The following is a 21,662-nucleotide window of genomic DNA, read 5'->3' as shown; positions in this document are numbered from 1 at the left end:
AGAAAATGGCACAAATGTTAAACCGCCAATCTCACACCAGCTGTAGACTGAGGGCATAATCATTATGCGTCGTGTCAGTATGTATGTAGTTATTCTGATGATAATAGCTCTCTCTTCTTCTTTCAGTTAACGAGTACCTGTTCATGGTCCAGGCCCGTTCGATCCAGATCCGTGAGAATGTGAGGAATATGGGAGCTCAGGTTCTTGAGCAAATGGTCCGCAGTGCCTACAACGTCAACGGCACAGGTACGAAACGCTATGAAGAACAGAGAATAGACCACTAATGTTTATAGAAAATCCCATCAGCGACAATGACATTTCCTCAGGAAGTGAAGGCATTACATCCTTCTGAGACCCACCAAAAACAGCACTGTTTTGTAGGAAGACTCTTTAGCTAATAACTTTAACATACTTTGCAACAGTGATTTAGTGAAAATCTTTAATAAGATGTATGTAAAACATGTTTGCATTGTGTTTTTGAATGTACACTAGTAAACGTATAACTACAAAACCAAAAGAGGGAGTTTTCATGGGGAAACCCCAAACATCTCTGCAAAATCCAGGGTGGGATTACAGCAGGGTTTATGAAGTATGTGGTCACACAGAAAAAAGAAGAAAAAGAAAAGAACTCCTGGGTCTCTGGAAGATAGTTGGGATGTTTGTTATGTATTGCTGTATGAATGTGTGATTCTCTTATTTTCTAGACTATACGTACGAGTTTAACCTAAGTGAGACAGATGCTCCCAGCACTCCTTTCCTCCCAGTGGGCTTCACATACAAGCCTGATCAGGTCTGCCCAGAGAAACTGCCCTCCATGAGTAAGTGCAGGAACTTATGTTGCTTTTGATACTTTTGAGGAAACACACTTTAGAAGCACTATATGACCAGTTCTGCAAATGAGCCGTTTTTACCTCCTAAGAGTCATTTCCGTGGTGAATCAGGCTGCACTTCGTGCTTGTTGATGAAAGAATGCAATACGTTGACTAAACCAGATAATCACCTTATCTCACCCTCAAGGGGGTATTTCAAAATAATGAACTGACATTAAATGGCTACCAAATGAAAAATAAATGTGCTTGAAGTTTTTGAAACTGGTTTTGGAATAGAGCTTGCGCAGCTTTGTTTCTGTTGGCGTTAGCTGTAATGTGCTTACAAAGCTCACATAAATACTGGTATGATTGACGGCAGTTGTTCTAATGATATGCATGCTCTCTCTTCCTGCCTGCCAGAGGGCAAGATGAAGTTGAACTTGAGTGAGATCGCTCTAAACGAGGTTGAGAGACTACTCAAGAAGGATGATCCAAGTTTGTCTCTTGGGGGCCACTGGAAACCGCACGACTGTCTCCCACGCTGGAAGGTTCGTCATAAAAACTGAAGCTGTCTCTTACCTGTTTCTTCTTTTTTATTTTCTTTTTGTGGTTGTGGTCTGAGGTACAGAGCGGTTGCTTCACTAAAAGCTCTGTTGCAAGATGAGTTGAGTCTGTTGTTTTTTAAATGCCTGTTATCCCCTTCTCTTTGTGTGGTTATAAGCACACCGGGACCCAGTGTTCATAAAAGTTTTTATTTGGGTTTAAATGATTCTGTTGAAAACTTGTGTACTGTGTTTGTGTACTAAAATGTTTTGTGCAAGAAGCATTTTTTTAATCAAATTTTGTTAACATGCTTAGATATAGTAATACACAAAATGTTATACGTAACCTAAGATAAAAAATCTATTTTCTAAGACAATTTAAAACACATGGGACAGTGGAAAGAATCAGTGTAATCATCTAATCTGAAATGAATCAAATTCCTTTAGCATTTGTCAATTTTTAATCAGATACAACACTGGGACAATCTTTAAAAAACATGTAATAGAAAGTGTGCTAAAATCATGAGGATATTTACAATATTTGATATTTTCAAAATGTCAAAAAAAAAAGAACACCAAACATATCTTTAAATATTCAATATTTATCACCTAGCCCTGACACACACATACAAATGCATCGTAGATGCTGTAGCAGTAATAGAAATGTGGTCAAATGCTTTGGGGACTTTGACACTAACTGATATTTCTTTTTTTGCGATCATTTTCCTATATTCATGTGTTTTAGGTGGCCATCTTAGTTCCTTTCCGTAATCGCCATGAGCACCTTCCCATACTTTTCCGACACCTAATCCCAGCGCTTCAGAGGCAGAGACTGCAGTTCGGCTTCTACGTCATTGAACAGGTCAGGAAAAGAAAGCTGTCACACTGTACAACCTTGTGTGGCTCAAGTATCCAAATTCTTTTTACAGCAATTGTAAAAATTTGTGTATTGCAAAAACTGTTTGTGTAGTATGCTATTCTGATCCAGAATAGCTGTCGCACCATTTGTCAAACTATTCTAAATTGTCCCACTGAAACACAGCAGAACATAAGATTGGTTTTACAAATGATTTATCCACTACACATTACAATTAATTCAGCTCAACTTCTGAATGTGTTACTGCAAGCTGCTATTATCACGAGCAACACTAAAGTAAGTAAGTTAAGTATTGGTCAGAGGAAGTTAATCAATGTTTGTGTGTGTCCACAGGCAGGAAATGAACCGTTCAATCGTGCCATGCTGTTTAATGTCGGTTTCAAAGAGGCCATGAAGGACTTGAACTGGGATTGTGTAATATTTCACGATGTTGACCACATTCTGGAAAATGACCGCAACTACTACGGTTGTGGTGAAATGCCAAGACACTTTGCGGTCAAACTCAACAAGTACTCTTACATGTAAGTTTTCTCCACGTGTGATTTCGAAATGTTGTTCGGTCTGTGTATGAATTATGAATGATGTTTGGTTGTGAATAAAGATGCGTATCTCTTTGAACATGCAGGCTTCCATATGAGGAGTTCTTTGGTGGTGTGAGTGGACTCACCGTGGAGCAGTTCAGAAAGATAAACGGCTTTCCCAATGCATTCTGGGGCTGGGGAGGGGAAGACGATGACCTTTGGAACAGGTATGAAGGTGAAATTCTTTAGAGCTGTTGACGGGATTTTGCAATGCAACGATCTCATATCTTTTCGAAAGAGACACTCCCACAAAAGTTTTCTAGAAGCCAATTTACTGTAAAAGATGATAACAGTTCCTGGACTGAACTGGACTATCTGGTTCCCACTGAATGTATAGTACTTACAGTAAATGGAGTGAAACATGAGTAGAACTTCTGTAAAACATGATTTTCAAAGCCTAATTTTATTTCACATGGCTACCATCACTCTTAAAAAGAAGTAGACTCTCATTTTATTTCTGAATAAGCTTCTTTGGTAACACTTTAGCTTAGGGACCAATTATCATTATTAACTAGTTGATTATTAGCATGCTAGCATTTTGGCTGTTTGTTAGTACCTTCATATTCTGCATGAGCATATTCTACATCTCTAATCCTACCAGATGCCTAAACTTAACAACTACCGCATTAACTCGTGTTAGGAGTTGCTGAAGTAGGAGGCAGGAAGACGAGGGATTCAGAATAATCAGGTTCTTTAATCGAGTAAATGTATTTAACAACATGATTAACAGCGTAAACATAACTTTACTTTGAGACACGACGAAGACTACTACTGAACACAAACTAATGAGGAAACAAGATGATTAATACAAGACAGGTGAATGGAATAAGCCATGATTAACTAATGACAGGAAACCGACCAAATAAGGACAAACAGGAACTGAACAGAAACCAAACTGTGATAACTAGTAATAAGCAGCAAATTAGAAGTGTGTTTTAGGCAAAAGTCATGGTTATTTAATGGTTAATGGTTAGTTAATAGTAAGAATTGGATCTTAAAATAAAGTGTGACCGCATCTTTTTTTGTAATGGTAGCTAAATACCAAAGTACTCCACATGCTACAATCTTGGTTAGGCCGCCAATTATGAAACACCAATTGTTATACTGCATAGTTTGTATTATAAATAGTAAATAATGTAAATAGTCCTTCACTTTTTGCAGTGACTTGGACCATAGTTGACACTTGTATGTGTTTTTCCAGGGTTCAGTTTGCTGGCTACAAAGTAAGTCGACCTCATGGAAACACTGGGCGTTATATGTCTATACCACACCACCATCGAGGAGAAGTCCAGTTTCTGGGCAGGTAAGATGACAACAGCCCTTTCTAAATATTTATTTTGTCATATTTCAGATGACATCCTGAGTGCATGCAGTCGACATCGAATTGTTGGGTAATAGAATGCAATGGATCTTACATAATTATTATGCAAATTGTTGCATTTAATTGAATTTCATGCAAAAGGCCCAGTCTTTTGTAAGATTTGCCTTATTCATGAAACAGATTTCTGTGTTTATCATTCCTAAATCCATTATTGTGTAAATTATGCTAATTAGCAACTAGTTAAGAGACCCTAAAATAAAGTGTTAAAAAACGATTGAACTAAATGAATCTGTTTGTGTAAAATGACCATATTTTAGATCCCTTAATCCTGCACTATACCTTAACATAATAACTACCACACTAACTATTAATAAGCAGAAAATTAGGAGTTTTAATTAGGAGGGAAACTCATAGTTAATAGTGAGACCCCAAACTAAAGCGTGACCAGATTTGGCCTGATAGTTTTACAGACATTCATTCTGCTCAAGCTTTTTTTAATGGTTTACATTTAAATTTCATTACAATTACGTTATAATTTGTTCTGCTTGTGTTTCATTATTGGGCTAAAAGCCAAGGCCGAATAAGTGTTTGATAGGCTGCTCAAAACATATTTTCTCCTTTTGTTTTTCAGATACAAGTTGCTCCGTAGATCCAAGGAGAGACAGAGCCTGGATGGCCTGAATAACTTGAATTACTCCCCTCTAGTGTCCCGGAAGAGTCTGTACACTAATGTGTCAGTGACGCTCAGTCGAGAGCTGGCCCCTGTCACCGATTACTAACAACACACAAGGGACGGGCAAGACAGGCCCATGCCACATGCTACACCATTTTTATAACTTATTTTTTAGGAAGTGTGTGTGTGTGTGTGGGTGGGTGGGGGGTGCGGTCCTTAAATCTTTAATGCACAGGGCATTTTTATTTTATTTTTAAATTAATTTTATTATTATTATGTTTTTAAATTTGCCTTTTTTACATAATTTTTAAAGCAAATTTTACCACAGTTTTTTGTTTTGTTTTCCTCATCCACTGACCTGTTATGTGAATGGATCCGTTCTTGAATCCAAAACCCCCACTGCTCTTACCCTCATCGGACCAATCAGATCCGACAGGTGGTGTGTGTCTTCTAATCAGACTTCGCCTGGGGGTGAAGTCGCATGTTTACGGCATGAATGAGAAAAGCTATTGAACAAGTTAATGACATTTATGCTAAACGACTTCAGATTAGCCATTGTAGGAGTTGAGGGATATGCCCTTTCCTCTGCCAGAAACAAACACAGCTGGTTCTGTGTGTTAGGATGTAAACCAACAAATGCAGATTAAAATATTATTAAATATAGAATAAACAAGCATGCACTGATACTTACGGTAGATGCTTCTAACATCACGGGTTTAATTGTGAGTATTCACTCATGAAACAGCCTCGATCATTTTAGCTGTACAATACAAACATGCTCATCTACCACAATGCAAAGCGTTTTCTCCATATTAGCATGACCCCATGAAATGGCTTGACAAGTACAGTGTCCTCTCCTGTGTTCATGTATCTTCCACTAAAACAGGAAGTTTAACTTTTGTAAAGGGCGGGTACTGAGAGGGAGATATTCTATTGAGTTAAAATTTGAAGAAATTTCGGTAACACTTTAGAATACGGAAAACTTATTCACTATTAACTACAACTTTTCCCTCAATAAATCCCTAATTTGCTGCTTATTAATAGTTAGTAAGGTAGTTGTTAAGATTAGGTATTGGGTAGGATTAGGGATGTAGAATAAGGCATTAATACGTGTTTAATTACTACTAATAAATGGCTAATATGCATGCTAATAAGCAACTAGTTAAGAGACCCTAAATTAAAGTGTTACCGAAATTTTGGCCTCATCTATATTTATGGGTTTTCCGTGAAGAGATATTCTCATTTGTACAGAAATATTTAATCCGTCTATCTGCTAAAGTGAGTTTTCTCAACTCTTAGGACTACACCAGCACATGACTAATAGACATGATGACGAGGTCTGAAGAGCCATATACAAACCACCTCAATGCCAGCAAAATGCGCCTCGGTCTGAACGGTCACGCAATTTTGCTCCGTTCACTGGGAAATGTGTCATTGGAACTAGATTAGGACCAGCTGACTTGTTAGTTTTGAGATTTGTCAAGCTGTATTTATGTGGGTCTGCTGGTCGTTTAAAACACTGGATTGTCTGTCAAACAAACATTCTGTAGTTTGTGCTTACAGAGGGGTTTTTCCATTAGTTCCTGCTTACGTTGTGTAGATACTGTGAGAGTGTTTCCCATGCACTGCCCTTCACAGTCAAATCGACATGCTTTGCATTTTGAGCAATCTGCTGTTTCCTCTCTCTGCGCGTGTAGTCACCTCTCCTCTGATGACATGTGAATGGGTGATAAAACCCTATTGAGTTTTACTAGAGCTGATATTTGACATTGTTTAATTCTGAGTGTTATTGCCAGGTAATCTCTTGAACTGAATTCGGACGAACAGACTGAGCAACTCTATTAGACCAAACACACAGACACTTTGGTCCTCATTCGTGAAACCACTTGCATTTAACAACTTGCGTTCAAGAAATATGTAGAAGCGTAGAACACATGCAAATAATATAGAGATAGCTTACATTCGTGAAAGCAGAATGAATTTCTGTGTCGTCATTCATAAAAACATTATTGCATTTAAATGAATGCGACTTATTTTATAGAAATTGGTTCTGCTTGTGTTTTATAATAACCTGAGATACAATGTCCATGTCAGTCATTTATGAATCGTAAATGAGGTCTTTGCTTTCATTCCACTGTATGATTACACGCGTTTATGTCCTTTAGAGACCTTCGTAATGCGTATTTGTGAGCGTGTTCGTGTGCATTCATCAAATCACAGAGGCTGGACCTCGTATTTATTCATTCTTTTATGAACATTTGTTTTTTTTATTACTTTTAGTTCATTTTTGCATATTTCTATCTTGTTTTACTGTAATTGTGATTTGAGGGAAACTGATCAAGAGCGATAACTGTGATGTAAAAACAAGCACTGAAATATGTTATGTCTTATCGAGTACAATGTGAGACTGATCTTGGGAAGAGAGTCTGTTGCTGTTAAACTCAATGGACGGCTGTTTCGTATGATGACACGAGAGAACGAGAAAGTTAGAGAGATTGCTCTTGAGCGCCCAGTGAACGTATCCTGCCCTGATAACCAATGGTGCTGACCTCACAGACGGGTGCTGCCGTGGTGCTTTTGTCTTGTAACAGGTAATTAGACAGGATTGACTCTAATTACACTCTTGCCTCATTGACCATCTCGGCAGCGCAATCTGTCCGTGTAGCAGGTAAATTGTGTTTAGCTGGATGTACTGTACGCTCAAGCAGATCTTTCTAATGTTTGATTCTCTCTGTGTTTGACGCTCATGGAGTTTTGCGCCAATGTTTGGGGTCCTTTTTACTCGTTTAACAATTAGCGATTAATACTCTCACACTGTGTCCAAATCCAATGCAACATGACAAGATCCCAGCATGATGCCACAAACCAAGTGACCAGCAAAACAAAATACACTTTTGTATCTGTAAAAATTGGGCACCTTTTTTTTTTTTTTTCAAGAATCAAATAAGGAATTGAAAATTTCCCCCCAAAAAAGGGTGGGGGGGGGTTGTATTTTTTGTTTGACTCCTTGCTTCTAAATTATGATCCGTTATGATTTTCCCCCCACTTTATAAGAGTGTTTTTCTTTATGGGCCACGTCATTGGCACACTCCAGTCCACTATAATAACCCATTCCGCTCCAGATGAAATGACAGGGAGGGCCGCAACCCATCCCTTGAACAACTGGCTGCCTTAAAACCTGTTAATGTATTCAATATAATCATGTTTTTATTTTTATAAGCAAATATATTTAATATGTTAATGTGTTTATTTACTTGTGCATATTGTGTAGTGTGTTTTGGAAAAAAAAGTCATATAAAGGAACTTCAAAGATTGACTTACTATTAAGAAAGAATTTGGAGCCCTTTAGTCAGATGATGATTTGGTGCCATTGACCTCTCTGTGAATGCCATGAGCTGTATTTTCTATTCACTCCAACATTTGTTTCTTTTTAATCATAAAAGGCCTTAAATACTGTTTTTATGATCATTTGTGATGATGATGATGATGAAGATGTTCCTGTATGACATTATCATGTATCTTACAAAGCTCTTTTTTTTGGCCAAACACATTAATTTTCCAAACCTTTGTATCTCGAGATGAAACATTCAAGATTTTTGTAATATCAAGACAACTGAAATGTTATGAGAAAATAAGATGCTGTCATCCATTATAAGGGGATCAGGTCTCCTTGAAGTGAAGCCATCTGCCACTCGTAAACACATCTCAGCCTTAGTGTTTCTGTATGAACATATCTTTCAGTAGAGACACTTTCTATTATGTGAGATCTTTTTTTCTATTATCATTGTTGAAATGACTGAAATGCACCAATAAAAGTGACTTTAAGCAACATATTTTGTTGTTTGGTGTGTTTGAATGCTCAGTTAGCTGAAGTGAATAATATTCTAGTGGCAATAAACTGAATTGCAAAGATTGATGATGCAAAACTGTGAATCATGTTCTGATTGAAAAGTGTGCTTGTGCTATATTTCTTTCATAAATGTGCTATGTTAATAAAAAAAAATAAGTTTTAGGACCAGTAGGCTTATGCTACTCTCAACATAGCCGTTTACTGAGCAGTTCAGAGATCTGAATTCAGATGTTATGGTTAAGTGGTTGCAGGAGTCACTGCTTAGTTTGGCCTATTTTTATGTAACATTTGGAGCATCAAAGGTATAAAACATTGGTTCTTTATATAATATGAATTATGCATTCACTAAAACAAAACTGGGCTTATTTTTTAATATTTTGGCATGACGTGGATACACTAATGTGATTTAGGTAAGAATCCATTGCAATTTTTTTTTTAATACCATAGCTGTATACATTGCTGTATAACATAGTTAGTACATTTTGCAATTATCTTCTGTAAATTCCCCTTCTCCATTATCAAATATACTGTATCTGTTTGATGTTTGTAAGTGTACAGTACGTACGTCTGTAGTGCCCTACTATGCATGAAACATTTGCAACCAATGTCACAGGATATTCTTTTTTTTTTTAAACAACGGGGCAGGTGTTTGAGGTTGGAAAGTATGAAGCCTTGGTTTTTGAAGCAGTGAAAAATAGTTGCATGTTTTTTCCTTCTTCTGAACAGCAGCGCATGCACTGTCTTGTGCCAGTGAAATGTCTTAAGAAGGTACTGTAAGTAGTCCATTTTGATTTCATGCAAACGTTTTAACTTGAAATGATGCTGAACTTTTCACACACAGTGTCATTACCCAGTCCCAAATGACATTTAATCAGATGCTATGCTGAAACAGAGAAATCCTGAGTCATATCCTAAATATAACGCTCCACATTTTAATGGCATTCAGTACTCATCTGCTTCTTTTCAACAGACAGCTGCAGAGACTCAAAGAGCTGCAGAAATACAAAGATCGTGATTGTGTCAAACAGTTTTCATGAATGAGTTTGAATGAACCTATTCAGTTGTGCACGGATAAGGAAATGAAACAGCAGTTATATATAGCTTCATGGGATGTGGATGTGTGTACACATATATTTATAATTACTATTTAAAAACATTTCAATTAGGGCTGTCAGTCGATTAAAAATTGTAATGTAATTAATTACATGATGTGTCGATTCATTAATCTAATTAATCCCAAAATAAATTTGACTGTGAAAAATATTATTTTAAGCTATTTTCGTGTTGAATAAGAAACTATCAAATAGACATTACAAATTGTAGATTTAGAAAGAAATATAGGTCACACTTTAGAATAGGTAACACTTGTTAACTATTAACTATGACTTTTCCCTCAGTAAATTCTTATTTTGCTGCTTATTAATAGTTGTTAAGTTTAGGTGTTGGGTAGGATTAGGGATGTAGAGTAAGACATTAATACGTGCTTAATTAGCACTAATACATGGCTAATATTCTAGTAATATGCATGCTAATAAGCAACTAATAGATGTAACCGTAAAATAAAGTGTTACCGAAATATTTTATTTGATTCAATATAAAAGGCTAAACAAACATTTAAGCTACAACGGCCTAACATAAACTATAGCACATAGGCCTAAAAGAAGATAATTTGAGAAACATCTCAGTATTTTTTTGTTCATGCATATAAACGTACAATTGTGAGTTATAAAGTCAGAATTACGATTTATAAAGTCACAATTGCGAGATAAAAACTCGCACTTCTGACTTTATAACATGCAATGCGAGATATAAACTCACGATTCTGAGAGCATCAGTCTTTTTCCCCTCATCAAAATTGGACTTTAACTCGCAATTGCGAGTTTATATCTCAAGTTATTCACCTGACCGGCAAGACATTCTTCTGCCATGATCAAGAACTGAAAACCAAGGCATTAGTAAACTTTTATAGAAAGTGTATTATGTAATATAGCCTACATAGTGATTCTGAGGACACAAGTTGCATCAGCAGAAACATTAAATCTTATTTGCTTGAAACATTAATGTACAAAATGATTCAACCCCCCCAAAAGTTACATTTTATAGAGAACTTTTTTTTTTTTTTTTTTTTAATAACAGTCAGATACCTGAATGAATCATCAGCCAATCAGTAGAGACATTTAAAATTCAAATGAAAAACTCTTAAACTAATACCAGTGTTGGGCTAGTTACTCAAAGAATGTAATATATTACTCATTACTCCTTTCAAAAGTAATATTGTTACTTTACTTATTACTTTCTGGCAACAGTAATTAGTTACACTACTAGTTACATTACTTTTTCTTCACACCCCACAGAAGTTGTAACTGTGTATCTTCCACATTAAATTATTCTAGAATGTTACTAATAACATTTATGCCTCATTTGACCAAAATCCACATTGGATCGCAGTCAGAAGTAATTACAAACATTCAATATTGATTGATAGTGACATTCAATAGACGTGTTGTATTAATCTCATTAATTGTCATGTGTAGCTTGAAGCTAATTGTAATTTCTCCGTTACCCATACGATTATATTTCATTATGTATTTGATCAAATCACATAAGTTTGTAAGAAACGGTTTAATTTTCCAAAAAGGTTTTTAATTATAGGAATATAATGTACCTGTCACGTTCCCTCTCGGGACACAAGGAGGTGCGGAGACGTGGAAGTTCCAATAAGGTTCTTTATTAGAATCCAGCAGACAGACAGGGGAGAGACGAACATCAATAACGTTAAGGCCGGACACAGGGGCTAGGAAACACAGGGCTTATAAACACTAGGAAAACAAGGAACAGGTGTGGACTAATCAAACACAGGGCTAGGGACTAATTAAACTAATGAAGACAAACGAGGACAGGAACAGGAAGGCCAAATATGGGCATGGGAGGAGGGGAAACACAAGACAAGGACTGACATTACGCCCCCCTCCGGAAGGCGTGTCCTCACGCCTAACACCATCCAATGGGGAGGGGGGGTGGGCGCTCTGGAGGCCTCCAAGGCGGTGCCCGTTCCAGGGGCCATGGCGGGTCAGGGGACTCGGGAGGCCAGGGCGGGTCAGGGGACTCGGGAGGCCACGGCCTATTTTTTTCGGGCCCGAGGGGTTCTGTGGCCTTGGCCCGGCCACACAGGCTGTGACCCTCTTACCCCCCCCCCCCAAAATTTTATTGGGGAAGCTCCCCCCTGGGAGCCACAGAGGAGCGGGCTCTGTCGGGCGCTCTTGCAGCGCGGACTCTGTCGGGCGCTCTTGCAGCGCGGGGCTGGACGGAACCAGCGGGAACTCAGGAGGGCACGTGCGTGGAGCCGGCACTTGGGGGCGCTCTTGCAGCGCGGGGCTGGGCGGAACCAGCGGGAACTCAGGAGGGCTGGGCGGAACCAGCTGGAACTCAGGAGGGCTGGGCGGAACCAGCGGGAACTCAGGAGGGCACGTGCGTGGAGCCGGCACGGGAGGGCACGTGCGTGGAGCCGGCACTTGGGGGTGCTCGGGAAGCGCGGACACTTGGGGGCGCTCTGGAAGCGCGGACACTTGGGGGCGCTCTGGAAGCACGGACACTTGGGGGCGCTCTGGAAGCGCGAGTTCGCGGGGGCGCTCTGGAGAGCCGCTGACGAGGACGGGCTGACACTGGCTCGGGCCCGGACATCTCCCAGACACCGGCAAATCCCTCCTCTCCAGGTTAATCCCGTGGTGTCTGGGAGGTTCATGGGGCGGTGGTGACAGGCCCCGAGCCGGAAGAGCTGGAGGATGACGGCGTCGTGCAGCTCCGCCTTCCTGGCCAGCCCGCAGAACTCCTCCGTGTACTCCACGAAGGGGAGGTCCCGCAAAACGAGGGCGCCGAGGCGGGCGGTGAACTCCATCGCCGTGGAGGGAGCGGGGAAAAAGGGGCAAACAAAAAACTTTCAAAAACGGAAAAAAAGGCGGGGGTGGAAAAGCGCCGCTTACTTCTGTTTGGTCCGGCCTTCTGTCACGTTCCCTCTCGGGACACAAGGAGGTGCGGAGACGTGGAAGTTCCAATAAGGTTCTTTATTAGAATCCAGCAGGCAGACAGACAGGGAGCATGGGGAGAGACGAACATCAATGACGTTAAGGCCGGACACAGGGGCTAGGAAACACAGGGCTTATAAACACTAGGAAAACAAGGAACAGGTGTGGACTAATCAAACACAGGGCTAGGGACTAATTAAACTAATGAAGACAAACGAGGACAGGAACAGGAAGGCCAAATATGGGCACGGGAGGAGGGGAAACACAAGACAAGGACTGACAGTACCACATGTTGATCAGAGGGATATAATGCCAGAGTAAAGTAAAGCCACAACTTACACAACAGTGTACAGAGCATTTTTTCCTGACAAAATCAATATAATGCAATATTTCTATCTGCTGAATGTAAGCTGCACTGGGGACATCACATGTATGTGCGAGTTGTGAAAATTATGAAAATAAATCTAGGAATTATTTTTTGATTGTTGGATTTTAAATCAGCAGGGTTGAGGCATCAAAGTAACTAAGTAACTAAGCTGTTTTATGGATGGTAACTGTAATATTATTACTGAAATCTTAGTAGTAATTAGTTACACTACTAGTTACTGCAAAAGTTACTAGTAACTAGTTACTGCCCAACATTGACTAACACAACATATTTAAATATAGTAGTAACATAGTAAATATAAAAATAACCAATAGACTAACCAAAAGTGAATAAGAACATTTAAAATGTAATATTGCTAAACTATTTTCTCGAAACACTTTAAATGAATTTTAATTATGACCATATTTTACATTTTCATACTTTATATTCAGCATCTTCATTTTGTTCCTTTCATTGTTTTTCACTCCAGATTCAACTTTGTGTCTCGCCTTCCTTTCCACTATTTCTTTCCTTTTGTGAAGCATCAGGTGGCGAGTGAGGGTCTGAAACCATGTGCAGAGTTATTTATTAATTTTTTATTTTTTTTATTTTAGACAAAACTGACAATCCAGTAGTCAAAATCAGGCAATGGTGATACACTAGACAAACAGTCAGAGAGGCAAACAAAATACAGGAGCAGTCGAAATTAGGCTGAAAGAACAATCACCTCAGATTTCAGGTGAGTGAGACCTCTGGTGGCAGAGTTGAGAAATGGCAGATGATGTGACAGAACACTCATCTTTAGGAATGTCTCCTGATGCTTCAGAGACTCACACGACCACTCGCTCTCATTTTCTAAGTGCTGGTTTGAGAGGGTGTTTTTGATGAAAATCAGATATCGGAGAGGGGTTCAAAATGCCTCTTCATCATCAAGTATGATGGGTGGAGAGGTGGATTGTTGGACGACTCCTCGCCTCTCCCCTGAGAGTCTGGTTTCAAAAGAAAATATGAAAAATGAGAGAGATATGATAATAAGCAGGCAGTTTGAGCTTGGAGGCTGATATCCCAGCATGCAACAGAAAGAAGTCATCCCAGTGGAAGAGTTGACTGTCCAATTGACCGGGGATGGTAGCCTGAAGTAAAACACACATTGATGGAGATACACTAGGAGATACAGTATAATATTCTAGTAATATGCATGCTAATAAGCAACTAGTTAAGAGAACCTAAAATAAAGTTTTACCTAATTTTTCATCAATAAGATTCCCAGCTGTCCTAGAATCAATGGCTTCAACAGCAAGGGAAGTCGTGGCCTAATGGTTAGAGAGTCGGACTTGTAATCCGAAGGTTGCGGGTTCGAGTCTCCGGCCGGCAGGAATTGTAGGTGGGGGAGTGAATGTCCAGCGCTCTCTCCACCCTCAATACCACGACTGAGGTGCCCTTGAGCAAGGCACCGAACCCCCAACTGCTCCCCGGGCGCTGCAGCATAAAATGGCTGCCCACTGCTCCGGGTGTGTGTTCACGGTGTGTGTGTGTTCACTGCTGTGTGTGTGCACGTTGGATGGGTTAAATGCAGAGCACGAATTCCGAGTATGGGTCACCATACTTGGCTGAATGTCACTTCACAGCAACCTTTCTCTTGTTCCAAGCTAGGGTGGTGTGTACAGTTAATTGTCTCTTTTCAAGTGGTAAATAAGATTCTGTTAATTTCTCAGGAGTGGGACTCTGGTTGAGTTGGGAACGTGGCAAGAAAATGGCCAGATAATCCACAATACATGCATAGATCCAGTTGCCTCCGTGTCTGTTTTTCTTCAGAATAAAGATGAGCTTGGCCAGTTTATATGGATTCTACAGAAAGGACTTTAACCCCTCATGTTAAAACAGTTTTAGGGGATCATCAGCCCAGCCAGTTCGGAGGGTGAGGGCATAGTCTGATGTAATGCATGCAATTACTGACTGGCTTTCTTTCCGACTTTATGGGTATGGTCAAACACCTTGCACAGATGATTCGTCCAATGAGGTTTGAATAGTGATGCCCCTCTCCCACATCACGGTTGAAAATCCAGCGGGATTTTAAACCTCTCCTGGAGCACACAGGTGAGTTAGACCTCTATTGGTGGATTTTAGAAATGGCAAATTATGCGACACCTTTATTCCATCTCTGACTTGAACTTCCTGACTCATTTCTGTTTTCTAAAAAGTCACCTATAATCAGAGCTGGGTAGATTACTTACAAATTGTAATCCGTTACTGATTCGAGATTACATGACAAAAAATTTAGTCAGTAACGTAATCTGTTACATTACACATTTTAGGTAATATAATCAGATTACTTTTAGATTACTTTTGATTTAACTCGTTTTTTCACATTGATTTAAATAGCATTATCTTGTACCATAATGATGTAAAAAATGCGAAGAGTAAGAAAACTTTGTATTGGAATTTGTATTGGAATTGACTAAAGATCAGTCTGCCTGATCGCTTGCTTCAGTCTGTTCCTGTCTGTTGTGCTGCTGAGAGGTTTGTGATTGTAGTGCCGCTTTTTTATTGAATCTTTACCTTACTTTCACTCTCTGTTGTTTAAAGTGATAATATCTAATTTAATACCCACTATATTTCTGGTATTATCTATCAAACTAATCTAACTAATTTGAATGTTCGCTTTTAAAACAGCGAGTGCAGCGTGTTAGCATTCGTTTCTATTCGCGCCTATTATTGTTTTCTTTTTTCTCGCTCTGTTTTCATTTCTCTCTCGCTCCGTTTTTCACGAGTTCATCAAACAACAGTGGTAAGTGGTAAGATAAGTTGGTATCATTCATCAGTCATGGTGAGTAATGGCTTCTTCTCCTGCTATTGTTGTTTGCACTGCTTGCCACATGTACAGTTTATCTATCTCTGTCGGCGATGAGGGGTTCACATGTGATAAATGCAGGGAAATAGTTAGGCTGACAGAGAAGATTTTAGAACTAGAGACATGCATCCAAACTTTAGTTGAGGATAGTAAGAATGTGTGGGCTGTAGATATGGCCTTAGATGCAACTAGCGCAGCGAGTCATGTACATTGCTCGGTTCCGGCATTAGAGCCCGTGCAGCAGGGCAGCTGGGTGACTGTAAGGCGGCCTAGTCATGGGTCAAAACACCGCTCTTCCGTTCCGATCAAAACATCCAACAGGTTCTCCCCACTCAGTGATGCACCCACTGAGAAACCTGATGAAAGTGCTCTAGTTATTGGTGATTCTATTGTACGGAACATGAAAATAGAGACACCAGCCACCATAGTCTAATGTTTACCGGGAGCCAGAGCGCCTGACATCTTGGCAAATTTAAAAGTGCTGGCTAATGCTAAATGTAAATTCAGTAAGATTGTTATCCACGTTGGCGCTAATGATGTTCGACTTTGCCAGTCGGAGATCACTAAAAATAATGTTAAAGAGGTGTGTGAACTTGCAAATTACGACAAAAGACTGCTTTGTAATTAATCTTCCTGATTTATCTCAATTCCTCAGCATATCCAACAGTGCAGAAAAACTTGATGATGTAACAGAAACTATGGGCTCTCTCTCTTTTTCTAGCACTTTAGATACAGTTGCTCCTTCACGCTTAACGAAGATCAAAGAAAACAGTCTGACTCCGTGGTATAATGAGCACACTCGCACCCTAAAGAGAGCAGCCCGGAAAATGGAGCACAGGTGGAGGAAAACAAAACTAGAGGTATTTCGTATAGCTTGGCAGGAAAGTACCCTATCCTACAGAAAAGTATTAAAAACTGCTAGATCTGATTACTTTTCGTCTCTTCTAGAAGAAAACAAACATAACCCCCGGTATTTATTCAATACAGTCACTAAATTAACAGGTGTTGGTATTTCCCAAGAGCAATGTTTTTATGAACTACTTTACTTCCAAGATCGATACTATCAGAGATAAAATTGTAACCATGCAGCCGTCAGCTACAGTATCACATCAGATGCACTATAGATCCCCTGAGGAACAATTCCACTCATTCTGTACTATAGGAGAGGAAGAATTGTATAAACTTGTTAAATCATCTAAACCAACAACATGTATGTTAGACCCTATTCCATTTAAACTACTAAAAGAGCTGCTTCTAGAAGTCATAGATCCTCTTTTGCCAATAATTAATTCAAATCAGATGATCTAATATCTGCTGGCAAACTATTCCGTAGTTTTGGAGCCTTCACTGCAAATGCCCTGTCTCCTTTTGTTTTATGTCTAGTTCTTGGAACTGCCAGCAATTCGTTAAAAGAGGATCTAAGACATCTCCCTGTTACGTACGGTTTCAGAAGCTCAGGTATATACAAAGGTGCCAAGCCATTTAAGGCTTTATATGTCAATAAAATAATCTTGAAATTAATTCTAAAATAAACAGGTGAACAATGTAAAGAAGCTAAAACAGCTGTAATATGATGTTATAAATTTGTTTGTATCAATAGTCTAGCTGCAGCATTCTGCACTAATAAATTACGATGGTTCAAAGAAGAAAACAAGGCACTGCAATAGTCAAGACGGGAAGAAATAAAAGCATGAATAAGCTTCTTTACAGATCAGCCAGGCTCTGTCACCAGCCAATCACAGCACACTCCCTCACCCGAGTTCTAATCACACGCACCTGCACATCGTTTGGACACTAATCATCTCAGCTATAAAAGCACAAACCTCACAGCAACTCATTGTCTGGTCTCGGTTCTACGAAGTGGACTGCTCTTGATAATCTGCTACTTGCCTCCGTGTGTACTTGCCTCCAGTTTTCTTTCCAGCATCGTCTCCTGTGTTCCACAGTCTGTCTGTTCCAGTGATCTCTTCCAGAAGTTTGCTAATCAGCCTATGTGAGGTGTGTGTGTTATGTTCCAATCATCCTGTCAAGACAAAGATCTCATATCATATTCTCATCAACGTCCACTGGATATCATACTCGCCTTTTTCAGTCACCATTACTCTGCTGATCCTAAAATAAATCTGTTGTTAATCTGATTCTCTGTCTGAGTCTGCTTCCATAACACTTCTCTGTATCATTAAAATTTAAAAACCGTCTCACCTTTGATATATTTCTTAACTGATTAAAAGCAAGATTGAACCAACTTCTTGACATGAAATTCAAAGTTTAAATTAGTATCAAAATAAATACCCAAATTTCTTACCACCTGCTTATTATTAGGAAAGACCCCATTTAGAGCAAACTCAATCTGATTTTTACTTGAGCTCTGACCAGTTATCACCACTTCAGTCTTTTCTATATTTAACTGCAGAAAGTTTAAAGCCATCCCATTTTTTATTTAATCTATTAAACCAATAGACCATTGTTATGCTCTGAAAGTGTAAACCCATTGAGCACATACAATAAAACTTAGCCTACCCAAATTTACCCTTTCACTTTGGATAAAAAAACCCCCAAAAACCCAGAAGACTCCAAAATGATTTTCTATGCACTGAGTGCAAGCTAGTGTATGAAATATAGATGCATACAGTTTAGCCCTCGCCTTCCACTATTGGCTCGTTTCCACCGAGCGGTACGGTGCACAATTATGTCCCCATTGTCAGAAGTTGTGAATGGTACCAAAATCGCAAACTGTACCGTACTTTTTCTTTAGCCAGAACTGAACCAAACCAGTTTTAAACTACATTTCATGACAGAATAACAGAAATATTTTGAAAATTACGCAGGTTTTTGGGCAATGGTGTTTCACAAGTCCACAAGAACAGACAAGAACACATATTGAGAAATGGCTATTGTCTGTGTGAAAATATAAAATTATAAAATACACTATTTTTTTTTGTTTTTGCTTTTGAGCACTCTGATGTAAATAAGCTGAACACTCATGGACAACAGAGCGGAACGAGTGAAGGAGAAGTTTTATCCTCTTGTATGAAGCACAAGTGACGCTTCTAGTCAACCAATCAACGTTCTGCAGTCACTTTTTTGGTACCCTTCCGTTGGGTTACCTAGCACAGCAAAGGGTGGAGCTAAAGTCACTGCAGAACGTTGATTGGTTGACTAGAAGCGTCACTTGTGCTTCATACAAGAGGATAAAACTTCTCCTTCACTCGTTCCGCTCTGTTGTCCATGAGTGTTCAGCTTATTTACATCAGAGTGCTCAAAAGCAAAAACAAAAAAAAATAACAGTGTATTTTATAATTTTATATTTTCACACAGACAATAGCCATTTCTCAATATGTGTTCTTGTCTGTTCTTGTGGACTTGTGAAACACCATTGCCCAAAAACCTGCGTAATTTTCAAAATATTTCTGTTATTCTGTCATGAAATGTAGTTTAAGAGTTGTTTTGGCAAGAATGTAGTAGTAGTAGTAGTAGTAGCCCTTTGTTGTCACTAGTCACAAGTACCAGCGAAATTAGCCATCAACCTGTCCATACATACACAACATACATACAATATGACAAGAGGGTAGACAGGACAGGAAGACAGGGAATTTAGGAAGAAATACAGCATACTAACATAAGGAAAGGGGGGAGAAAAAAATAACCCCCAAACTATGCTCCTTTGGGAGTACAGTGTGAGAACAGGAAAAACACCCCAGCAACAAAAGCACATAATCAATCAACACAACATAGACACAAACATAGACTTTGCAACAGGGGAATTAATCCAGCTCCGGCAAGCAGCCATCCGGTCTTGCAGCCATTCTCTGCGCTGGGCACAGACCCACTTGTCAGACTGGCGGTACAAAGCGGCGAAGGCGATGGATCGGGGGTGGGGAGGTGAATGCATATCTGTATATATGTGCGTATGTGTGTGTGTGTGTGTGTATGTATGTAGAGTTCGTGTATTTGTATGCCTGGACAGCCGCCACGCTGGCATTCAAATCAAGTTGTCTCAGTCCGCAGAATGTGATAGCGACACAGCAAGTTGCCATGGAGACAGCCTTGATCAGGACCCAGACAGAGTCAACAATCCGCAGGTGTCTGTGGAAGGGGGGAGGAACGCAAGAGCGTCTCACTGCAGTGCTCTTCCCGGGCTTGTTTTTCCCAACAGCGACCTTGTCCGAGGCCCGCTGGTCTGGGGGAGCCGAAAAGAAGATAAGATTGCGATTGTTTGGTCTTGGTGCGAGTAGCCACATTCCAATTTCACTGCTACTCTCTTTGTCCATTCTGGTCTCCAAATCCATAAATTTTCCTTTTGAATTCTTCGATAACCCAGGGCAAAGCCTAATCCAATCAGCAGAAAACCGGTTATCATGGTTCCGAATAGGTAAATGTCTTCAATGTCCTCCGCGGTAAGAGCCGCCAGACACACGACCCGCCACCTTTCCCATGTGCCCATCGTGTAGCCAGCTGCGAACGTTCCGCCAAGGCAATCAGGTTCGCCCGAACCCAAACTTCTCGTCGAGAAGATGGTGTCAATTGCGTTGAGAGACCAGTTGATCAAATCCATGATTTTTCAGTTTGGTGAGCAATGCAGAGAGAGTCTCTCAGGTATTAGACAATAGACGAGACGAGACGAGAGAGCAAAGCAGGGAAGGGAAGGTAAGGGGAGGAGAGGGAGAGAAAAATGCGTCCGCCTTCGTTGAGAGCCAAGTAAGAAATTAGTTGAGTAATTGTAATTGTAAATGTAGTTGTTTAAAACTCAAATCTGTTTATTTATAAAGATAGCGCCTATTTGGAAAATTTGCTATGGCGATTTCAGAGCTCCAGGCGATCACCGGACGCTCAGGGCTCATGTATCCGCCTCGAGCAGCATTAGCTCGGCTAGTCCTTACGACATTTGCCACTGGCTCTGATGTCTCTGTAGTGATTAAACATGAAATACAATTTGTTTTGGGTATATTCGTGGTTTCATGAATCTATCATTTGTTCCTGGTCATATCGTTTTGGCTGAGGACACTGTTATGTTTAACTTTATATATTTATTTTGAACTTTACCGTAGTACAGCGCTAACATTGTAGCATATGTTTGACTGAATTGTTTTCTTTTGTCTTTATTTCTTCTTAAAATCTTCATTAAAAATGACATAAAAGAGGCAGAGTTGTGCTTATTGTCCCGCTTTATCGTCGTTCGCTACTTTCCGGCATACACCACACATATCAAGTAAGGGTACTGTTGGCGGTGGAAACGCAATCAAATAAGATTAAGGAACACCTGTATTTAGGCATTATTAATATCTTTGTTGTAGTTTAAATTCCACAACTGAACACACAATACTGTGTATCCAGAGAGTCTGATTTAATGAAGTATTGTGACTAAAATAACCAAATAGAAATGACCGGGAATTAGATTATGATCACTGCTTGTACAATGGATAAATACAGATTTAAAGATGGATTTGGTGAATTAAAGCAATGAGATAAGATGAGATCAATCATGCAAGTAGCTTTGGATGAAATCAGATTAATGTATATGAGTGTATGAGCTCAATGAAATGAGAGCTTTTAATGTCAAAAGTGTGCTCGTATTTGCTCTTTGTCCTCTTATCCCACACATGCACGCACTCTCCTGTTGAGAAATATCCATAAGCTCAAGCAGAAATGCACACAATTCTCAAACAAATATTTACACACTCATCTCTTACACACTTGTCCTGTCTGCTCTGCTGCTGTAGTGTGTCCTTGTAATAATAGTGGTTCAGCTCAGGGACATCCTGTGTCTCT

General features: G+C 39.6%; 1 protein-coding gene across 1 annotated transcript in view; it reads left to right on the top strand.

The window, feature by feature from the left end:
• The window catches only part of LOC306859581 (beta-1,4-galactosyltransferase 5), a 19,553-nt gene extending 14,632 nt beyond the window's left edge, over positions 1-4,921 (top strand). Inside the window, exons 2-9 of the mRNA XM_079400680.1 lie at positions 127-246; positions 705-818; positions 1,230-1,357; positions 2,097-2,213; positions 2,562-2,749; positions 2,854-2,976; positions 4,011-4,112; positions 4,762-4,921. Coding sequence (XP_079256806.1) covers positions 127-246; positions 705-818; positions 1,230-1,357; positions 2,097-2,213; positions 2,562-2,749; positions 2,854-2,976; positions 4,011-4,112; positions 4,762-4,909 — 1,040 coding nt within the window. The 3' untranslated portion in view covers positions 4,910-4,921. The remainder of the gene's footprint in view (positions 1-126; positions 247-704; positions 819-1,229; positions 1,358-2,096; positions 2,214-2,561; positions 2,750-2,853; positions 2,977-4,010; positions 4,113-4,761) is intronic.
• Positions 4,922-21,662: the final 16,741 nt, after the last annotated feature.

This window comes from Barbus barbus (genome assembly GCF_936440315.1).
Source record: "Barbus barbus genome assembly, chromosome: 40".
In the NCBI taxonomy this organism is placed as follows: Eukaryota; Metazoa; Chordata; class Actinopteri; order Cypriniformes; family Cyprinidae; genus Barbus; species Barbus barbus.
Note: the sequence above shows the minus strand (reverse complement) of the source record. Positions and strands in the feature narration are given on the sequence as shown.